The following is a 9,649-nucleotide window of genomic DNA, read 5'->3' on the forward strand; positions in this document are numbered from 1 at the left end:
GAGAGAGAGAGAGAGAGAACAAGCAGGTGAGGGGCAGAGAGAGAGGGAGACACAGAAACTGAAGCGGCCTCAAGGCTCCATCTGAGCTGTCAGAGCCCAATACGGGGCTTGAACTCACGAACCATGAAATCATGCCTGAGCTGAAGTTGGATGCTTAACTGACTGAGCCACCCAGACGCCCCTTTCATTTTATTTTAGAGAGGGAGGGAGTGCAAGTGGGGGGTGGGGGAAGGCCAGAGGGAGAGAGAATCTTAAGCAGGCTCCACTTTCAGCATGGAGCCCAACTTGGGGCTTGATCCCATGACCCTGGGATCATGACCTAAGCTGAAATCAAGAATCAGATGCTCAACTGGCCAAGTGACCTAGATGCCCCGACCCTTGCTTATTCTTAACATACAATAGCTGGTTGTCTCGAATATCCCCAAACAGGGTTTAAAGCCAGGAACTACATGTTACCGTAAGTCAAACTGACTGAAATCACCCATAGTTAATTTAACCTAAAATAACTTAAACACACTAACATCCAATAAACTCATTATAGAATAGCAAACCATAAGCAGTGCCTTAAGGTAGTACCACCACCAGATAAAACACTGCAGTCATAACTCTTTTGAAATTAAGACTTCAAATTATTCTTCTCAACTCATAGTTGTAAATGGAAATACAGTTACAGAAAATTCAGGATTTTTTTTTCCTGCCTATAATATTACATGCTGATTATTAAATATATTAAATAGTGAACTAATTTCACTCAAATATCAAACTTACAGTTTTGGATTTGGTGAATTTATCTTCACATTTGATTGCTTCCTCTGGAGAAACTCTTCTTTTTGACAAATCAATATATCCTGTATGAGAAAAGTTTGAAAAAAAGCTTAGCACTGTGATAAATTTTTGCAACCATGTTGTTTGGTTGGCATATCTACACTTATTTCCCACTAAAATTATTATCAATAAAATGCTGCATAAGAAATATAAGATGAGAGATTTCTGTTTTCAGAAGGCACTTGTATCATGTAATTGCATATTCTGCATCACTTTAGTAGAGGGAATACTTTCAATTACCCAAATGAAAGTTAGTCAAAAGATTCTCTATACTTGTCTTTTTGGCATCCATCATCACAAGGTCAATTGTATTATCTATATTTTCTGTATTCTTTTTTTTTTAAATTTTTTTTTTTTTAACATTTATTTATTTTTGAGACAGAGAGAGACAGAGCATGAACGGGGGAGGGTCAGAGAGAGAGGGAGACACAGAATCCGAAACAGGGTCCAGGCTCTGAGCCGTCAGCACAGAGCCCGACGCGGGGCTCGAACTCACATACCGCGAGATCGTGACCTGAGCGAAGTCGGACGCTTAACCGACTGAGCCACCCAGGCGCCCCTGTATTTTCTGTATTCTTGATGCTCCTTCTGTCTCCTGACCAAAACTGGTACTTCCTCATGGTGGCCCTACATGGCATGATGTGGCCACAGCACTGGCCTCTTCATGTCGTCAATCACATCCATAAATTAAAATCCCATGGGTATATAACGAGACAAGCACTTAAATGTATTCTGAAGAATTTAAGAGAAAAATAGTCTTTTACATTTACCCACATATTTCCTATGTCAGGCCTCACACCTCATCGGCCTGCACAACTTCCTTTATTGTTTCTTATAATGGGGATTTATTAGGTAATACATCCTCTTAAGTTTCTATTTACCCAAAAATGTCATCATTTTTGATCTTCACTATTGAATATTTTCTTAAAATATAGAATTCTGGGTTGACAATTTTTCTTTCAGTGTTTTAAATGGTCAGTCATTCAATGCTCAGACAGCCACTATTTTCAGTAATACCATACTAATTCATATTACTATTCCCCTGTAAATCATGAGTCGTTTTCTTTTGGCTACTTTCAAGATTTTCCCTATCTCTGTTTTTCAATGGTTTAACATGCCTAGATGTGGTCTTATCAGTATTTATCCTGCTTGAGGTCTGCCAAGCTTCTCCAAGTTGTAGATGTTTTTTTCAGTAAATACAGGAAACTTTTGACAACTATTTCCTCAAATATATTTTCTGCTCTTTCTCTCTCTTCTTTTGGAATAGAGCTTTTAATATTTGACACATTTTTTTTTTCCTGCTCTGTTCTTCAGATTGGTTCTTTTACATTTATTTATTTATTTAAATAGCCACATATTATTATTATTTTAATCTTTTATTTTTGAGAGAGAGACAGCGTGTGAGCAGGGGAGGAGCAGAGAGAGAGGGAGACACAGAATCCGAAGCAGGCTCCAGGCTCCGAGCTGTCAGCCCAGAGCATGACACGGGGCTCGAACTCACCAACCGTGAGATCATGACCTGAGCCAAAGCCAGACGCTCAGCTGACTGAGCCACCCAGGTGCCCCTATTTATTTATTTTTTGATAGTGAGAGACAAAGCACAAGTGGGAGAGGAGCAGAGAGAGGAGGAGACACAGAATCTGAAGCAGGCTCCAGGCTCCTAGCTGTCAGCACAGAGCCTGACGCCGGGCTTCAACTCACAAACTGCAAGATCATGACCTGAGCCGAAGTCGGATGCTTAACCGACTGAGCCACCCAGGCGCCCCAAAACTGGTTCTTTTAAATGAACTCCCTGCAAGTTTGACTTGAGCCTTCTGCCATCTATGCTGTTAGCCCAGTGAGTTGTTTAGATATTAAACTTTTAATTTTAGAATTTGTATTTAGTTCTTTGTGAGAGTTTCTAATTTCTCTGAGATTTCATTTTTTTCATTCATTACAAGCTTATTTTCCTAATATTCTTGAGCAGTTAACAACATCTGCTTTAAAATCCTTGTCTGTTAACTCCAATATTAAGGTCACCTCTGGGTTGGTCTCCACTGACTGACTGCCTTTTCTCTCCTGTTTTCTGAAACGTTTAGTAATTTTGGACATAGTGAATAATATGTGCCAGAGACTCTGAGTTCCTTTATGTTCCTCTTGATACTGATTTTTTGTTTTAGTAAGCAAAACTTGTCTGAATTCAAATATTAAAGCTCTGTTTCCCCAGGTGGAAAGCAACCAAAATCTGTTTAGATTTTTACCCTGTTGCCCCTCATGGGGCTGTACCCCATCCTATACGTTACTGGTTCAGGGTTCTGGCAGAGATTTGAGAATTTATAATTTAAACTAAGGGGCTCTCCTTGAGTTGGTCCTTTCTCTAATCCTCATCACTACCTTCCAAATGTTGTGGTTGTCCAGAACTCTCATCTGATTCTCAAGCCATTGAAACACTATAGACTTTCCACTAGAATTTTAGCTGCCCTGCTGGAAGCTATCTATGGCATGCACTCAGACAAACAACTGTAAAACTTATCCAGTGCAGTTCCTCTCTTCCAAGGGTTGACCTACCTTCAGTTTTGGCCTGCCTTTGGTTGCTCCCAACATCTTTAGGCACTTTTTTTTTTTTTTTAATATATATATTTGTTCACAGCTTTTCACTGTTTAACTGTTACATTGGAACATTTGTCCAACAGAACCTAATCCTCCAATATCAGAAGTGGATGCCCTCTACAGGATCTTCTGTACTTTGCTTGTATCTTACTCTAGGATCTTTCCATATCAGAACACTGAGATCTCATTCCGTACAAAGTTGCGCTGCATGAATGTTACAATTTATTTAACCATGATTTTGATTTTTCTTGTTTTTAATTAACACTGTGCAAACAGTGCTGCTATGAAAATACTTTTACATCTACTGTACTTAAGTATACCTTTTCACTTTTTTCTGATTGCAACTGAAAATATATTTGATTCCTTCTTGTGTATATATTTTCTATGATAGAAAATAAAATAATAGACAAGACACCATTTTAAGTCCTAGTGGGGCAGTAATATGAAGACTTAACACAAGTTTAAGGTATAATTTGTCTTTAGTAGTTTAATAATAGGGGGTTCTAGAAGTTAAGCCCTACCAAAACATATATAATAATCAATATGCTAAGTGGTAGTCACTACCTAAGGGATAACAAAATGTCTCTAAAGTTTATCACCTACGACTATAATCAGAGAAAAAAAATGTCAGTTATGTATAAAACCAATCACTTGCAGAAGTGTCACAATTAACTAGATGGCTGAGGTATTCAAAAAGACAAGTTCAATCAAGGTGATTGGTCTTTTAAGCAATGATGGTAACTACTATGTAAAACTAACACCTAATAAATTATAGTGAGACAATTATAACCAATTATTTTAAGGAAGTTGAACCCCAAACTTACTTAATGGTATTGTACACTGTGTCTAGAAAAAAATGTGTTCACAAAGGTGAAGATTTACATGGAGTCCAGAAAAATTTACATGGAGTTCAGCACTATCTGAAATCTCCCACATGATTTTGGGGGAGTCACAAACATTCTGATAACCGAAGAGATACAGAATACTGGGTTTTGGGTGTGTGTTTGCAGCATATTGCTTTTTCAAAGCTTATATAAAATGTTCCTAAAATCCATTGTACCTTTGCCCCATTTCCATGTTCATCCAATAATCTGATTGCAAATTTAGCTTTAAATCAGGAAAAAAGCATCTTACAAATCTAAATGAACTAGTACTCTGGTTTACTTATCCTATCTCTTCTGAGTTTAGCCAAAATGAGTCAACTACCAAGATCCTGTAACCTCTGGGAATAAAAGTCATTTCACCCACAAAAACTAGTCCTGGGATGTGCTAATTAAGCCACTACTAACTTAAGAAGTCTTACTTAGATGGCTAATTGGCATCATTCTCTAACAACTCTGTATGTAAAAAGAATTTAAGCATAAAAGGAGATGTTTTTGGTTTGTTTTTTACAGCAGCCAGCAATTAAAAAGAAAAACTAAAATAAAGCATTTTTAAATCCAAAATATGTATTTTAGATATTTTTCCCACTTACCTTTTTCTTTGTCCACTCTAATGACTACCACACATTCATTCCTGCCAATTCTGATGAGTTTGTTTATAGAACGGATACGCCTTCTGGACAACTCACTAAGAAGAATCATGCCTTCAATATTGTTGTATTCCAGCAAGCTGACATAAGCCCCCATTTCAGCAATGGACCTTACGTTCACCATCACTACATCTTCCACCTCAGGAAATTTGTGTTGATAAAATCTACAACTTAGACCCGGCATTCTGCATTTTAAACAAAAGAATCAAGTGAGTGTTCAGTTAAGGTCAAAATAAAGAAATGTCAATTTTCCACATCTTGCCACTGGAAGAAATGATTAGTCTTCTCAACTCTTCAAACTTTTTAAATGGTACCAGAAAACAGATGGATGTTCAGGAACGAAGCTTTAATTTTTACGTGCTCCACATTTTTGTAGGGCTTGAGTGATTCTCTGACATCAGTTTTAGAGGAATCATAAAAACTAATGACCATCTATGAAGTACTCTGAGACTTAAGAATTAAAGGTACACCTTGAAACACTATTTTAAATACCACCACTTTAAGAAATAACAAATGATGGGAAGCATCACTACTACTATAAACCTATCAACAAAACCAAAGCTACTCATTCTCCAAGTCAGCTAAGACTTTATATACTACCACCCACATAAAGGGAAGAATCTTCCCACTACTTAAACCACAGCCCTCACCATATATCAAACAATATACCCTATCATTTATTCTAGCCAAACTCACAGTATCATGTTACGACAAAGACCAAAAATTTATTAACAAAAAAATAAATATAACTAAATACAACTAAACACTTAACTTCTATCGAATAGGTATACACAATCTTGAGAATAGCTTTATAGAACTCCATTACTATAAAGTTCAAGCATCTCTTAAACTCCAAGCACTAAATATATTTATTTATTTTTATTTATTTTGGGGGGAGCACACGCGTGAGAATGGGGAAGAGAGGGAGAGCAAGAGACAGAAAATCCTGAGCAGGCTCTATGCTCAGCGTAGCCCAACAGAGGGCTTGATCCCACGACCCTGGGATCATGACCCAAGTGAAATCAAGAGAAGGATGCTCAACCAACTGAGCCACCCAGGCGTCCCAACCACCAAGCATTAAATATATTTAAAACTATTCCCTTTGATCTACCCAACCTACTTTCAGCACCACTCCTTTTATGACCCACAAGACTGAAATTATACCATGCACAGGAACATATTTTTAAAAGAAAGCTCTAAAATGAATCACAGTTGATTTTCATGTTTTTCTACTAACCTTAACCAATTTACTATTGTCAAAGTTCAGAAAACAGGCAGTAATAGGATCTAAAGGCCTACGAAAAATGTGTGAAAATTCATTTACTTATTTTTTTCCTAATTGGGCAATAAGGCTGCCATTACTTGATCTTAAAGACAGACCAGCCACATCCAGCCCACAGAACACCAGAGTTCTGCTGCAGTTCAGTTTGAGAACTAATTGCATCCACATGTATCTTCACAGTGGATTCCCACTGATTTTTACATCTACCACCTATAGGTATTGGCTACTGCCTGAGTACCACTTTCCCCCTAGTTCTATATTATAAATGAAGAAATTCAAACAGGCTAAGCAACTTGTTCTGTCATATACTGCTAACAACTGATAGTCAGAATTTGAACCTATGAAGTCTGGATCCATAGTCTGTGCTCTGATTCATCAGGCTATATATTCTCTCGGTATTACTGATAGATATATCAGAAGCATCTTTAAAAAATGCAATATACATATTCATTGCTGAATCACAGATCATAGATTAATGCAAACTTTTAGTACCAATCTATCCTGTTTAACAACAAAAATAAAGTGGCATATTAATAAAAGGGCCAAAATGTAGTTCTCTTGTAGCTTGACAAAATAGGGATTTAGCAAATAAAGGGAAGTAGACATTCAATGGCCAGAATTACCCAGCAAGAAACAGCTGAGCTGGTTGTTTCATTCTTAAATGGCTTTTTTTTTTTTTCCTTTTGGACAGCTGTTGTCAAATATCTGTATGTAAAGCACTAAAATTTGAGAGCTAGAAAAGTCTCAAACTGGGTATCAAAGTAAATGATGTCACAGAATGTGTGAAACAGTTTTAAGAGATTTAATAGAGGCTAACCACATTTACTTACCAAATTTATGCAAATAGTAAAGCTGATAATTCTGGGGAATCAAGGCTTAATTTGATAATTAAAGAATACAAGCAATATTGTAAAAGAATCCTGATGGGAGAGATGAATGCTACTGCTCTAGGAGATACCAGTCTCTTTACAATATACAAAGCAAAAAAAAAAAAAAAGAACACAGCTGATGGTATGTTATTCAACATAAAGAATAGCCAGTAAGTACAAAATAGCTCTAGACATGGGTTTCAGCCCTTGCTCTCCTACCTACTACCTGTTGTTGCTTGGGAAATGCATTCACATTAAACTGTAGTTTCTAGTCTGTGTCATGGACCTTGCAGGTTTGTGGAATGTATCAAATTATATTAAAATATATGTAAATCTGCAAAGTGTACTGTGCTATACAAATAATGACGATAAAAGGCAAAGAAGTAATTTTTTTGTATTTTGTAACTTAGTTCGTTAAACAATTATTTTTGCAGTATCTACTATGTACTAAGTACTACTAACACTTAAAGATTCTTACCTAAGGAAGTTAATCATAGAGTGGGAAACAAACTGGTAAGCATATCAATTGCAATATGGGGTACTAGGAAAGGAGTACAGTGAAGCAGGGTTCCAGGGAACCAAGGAACAGAAATATTAAATGACTTCTTCAAGGATAAATACTTAAAAGGTACTGGAACAGGAACTAAAACCAAGACTTCGCATAGTAAATCCAGAATACCTTTAACCCACAGAATCTCAGTACGTCAGAATACTGCAATATGGTATGTGTTCTTCAATGCTGAATATCCACCTTTCAAAATGTATTAACTGAACTCCAAGCCAATTTCAAATACCTTGTGCCTGGTCAAATGGTAGGTAGGACTCCTTAAACCAGTGCATGGTCAAGTAACCATAATAGATACAGGACGTCCACATTCCTTTCCAAAGTTAAGTGTGTTATGTGACAGAGACAATTCACGATAATTTTAATGTGTCTCTCACCGTCACCAGTAACGCTCTCTGAATGGTAGTTTCTAGAAGTGCTACACAAATAAGCTTTTAAACTATTTCACTGTAGTTGAAATAGGAAGCCCTGATTCCTACAAATATTACTGTGTGTCTTTTTGAGATCTTAGAATCAGTAACTGTCACTTGGCATTAGATCAACTCAGTAGACAGTAAAGCTCTATATAATTCACACACTGTTGAAAGACACATAATCACAATTTTATTTCCTTGAACAACTTCAATCGGGAGAAAAACCAGGACTTCTCTGCTACAACTTTTCTCCAAGAAACAAAGTAGCCTAAGTTTGGCGGATAATAAAGGGGACCTGAGGCTGAATACGCATTTAACCCTAAAATTCCCTTATCTTTTTAGTTATGTTTAACTGTGAGGCCACAGCGTGTAATTCTCTTCTCATTGGTGCTGAAATACGGCAAACCGATACTAACATTAGTGAACTCTTCAACAGTATGTTTTAGCTTCGATGCAAAGGGTGACTCATTCTGTAAAAATGCACAAGTCAAGCGATACAGTAATATGAGCATCAATTTAAAAAAAAATCAATTATCGGACAAATAAACTATTCTTGGATCTTTCTAACCCAGCTCTTGTCAACGTTACGGACCACCCCAATGGTCCCTTCACGTGTCTGGTCTGGTTTCCACTGAGAGGTAGCATTTGCTTGGGGCGGAAGGAAAAAAAAAGGGTGGGAGCGGAATTCTTAGTGTCCTGGGGTGAGGGTGTCACAGCGTTTTCCCAAGGCCACCCCCTCGTCTCAAGGTACCCTCACTTTCAGTATATTGAAGGTGTACAGTCGTTTGGCCCACTTTCCTTCACAAGATCCCTCCGCTCGTATAATGACACCTCGGTTAACACTGCCGACCAAGCCGGCGCTGGCGGGTGGTGTCGGACACTTCCCGCGCAGGAACGGGAAAGGGAGGGGTGTTAGCCCAGGGCCTACTCTCTCTCGACCACCAGTCAACCGACACAACCAAAGTGAGTTCTTGAAGAAACCGATCTGGGGGACTAATCACCTGAGGTATGTATGTGAATCCCGCGCCGGGATCCCGTGCCGTGCTCTTTAATCGCAGAGATTAGACAGTCCAGCCGCAGCGGCAGCCGAACCTCAGCGTGCGCTTCGCTCTATCCCACCGCGCATGCGGAACCACCTCGCATTGCGCATGCGCCAGTAGAACAGCGGTCCCTCTTCCTCACTGATCATAGAGTCTAGGTCCTCCGAAGAAAAGGAAGAAAGTAGATCATAGGAGGACCTGAAAAGTACGTTTTCTCGGTTATCTGTCGTTTTCGTTAAGTAACCTTGAAGGCGCAGGGAACTGGTAGGACTCTGATTCCTTGTCCTTGAAGAATTAACTCTCTCTCAAAGCTTCTGTCAACCATGAGGTGGCGCTGTGACCAAAGACGAAAAGTGGAGGAAGAGAAGGAGTGTACTCCTCCCCTGTTCTTTCACCTCGCGCGTGCAAAGCCTTACTCAGCCTCCTGGGAGGGGGAGGGGGAGGGGCTAGGAGGCGAACCGGAAGTGAGGGGCGGTTCGGGGGTGGAGGGGGCGAGGCCTCAACATCCGGGCATCGTCTTTTTTTTTTTTTTTTT

At 38.7% G+C, this 9,649-nt stretch overlaps 1 protein-coding gene across 1 annotated transcript in view; it reads right to left on the bottom strand.

The window, feature by feature from the left end:
• The window catches only part of EIF2S1 (eukaryotic translation initiation factor 2 subunit alpha), a 21,801-nt gene extending 12,282 nt beyond the window's left edge, over positions 1-9,519 (bottom strand). The window contains exons 1-3 of the mRNA XM_049612626.1: positions 9,076-9,519; positions 4,889-5,130; positions 769-848 (exon numbers count right to left, since the gene is read on the bottom strand). Of these exons, the coding sequence (XP_049468583.1) occupies positions 769-848; positions 4,889-5,129 (321 nt within the window). The 5' untranslated portion in view covers position 5,130; positions 9,076-9,519. The remainder of the gene's footprint in view (positions 1-768; positions 849-4,888; positions 5,131-9,075) is intronic.
• Between the last annotated feature and the right edge of the window lie 130 nt (positions 9,520-9,649).

This window comes from Panthera uncia (assembly GCF_023721935.1).
Source record: "Panthera uncia isolate 11264 chromosome B3 unlocalized genomic scaffold, Puncia_PCG_1.0 HiC_scaffold_1, whole genome shotgun sequence".
Taxonomy (NCBI): domain Eukaryota; kingdom Metazoa; phylum Chordata; class Mammalia; order Carnivora; family Felidae; genus Panthera; species Panthera uncia.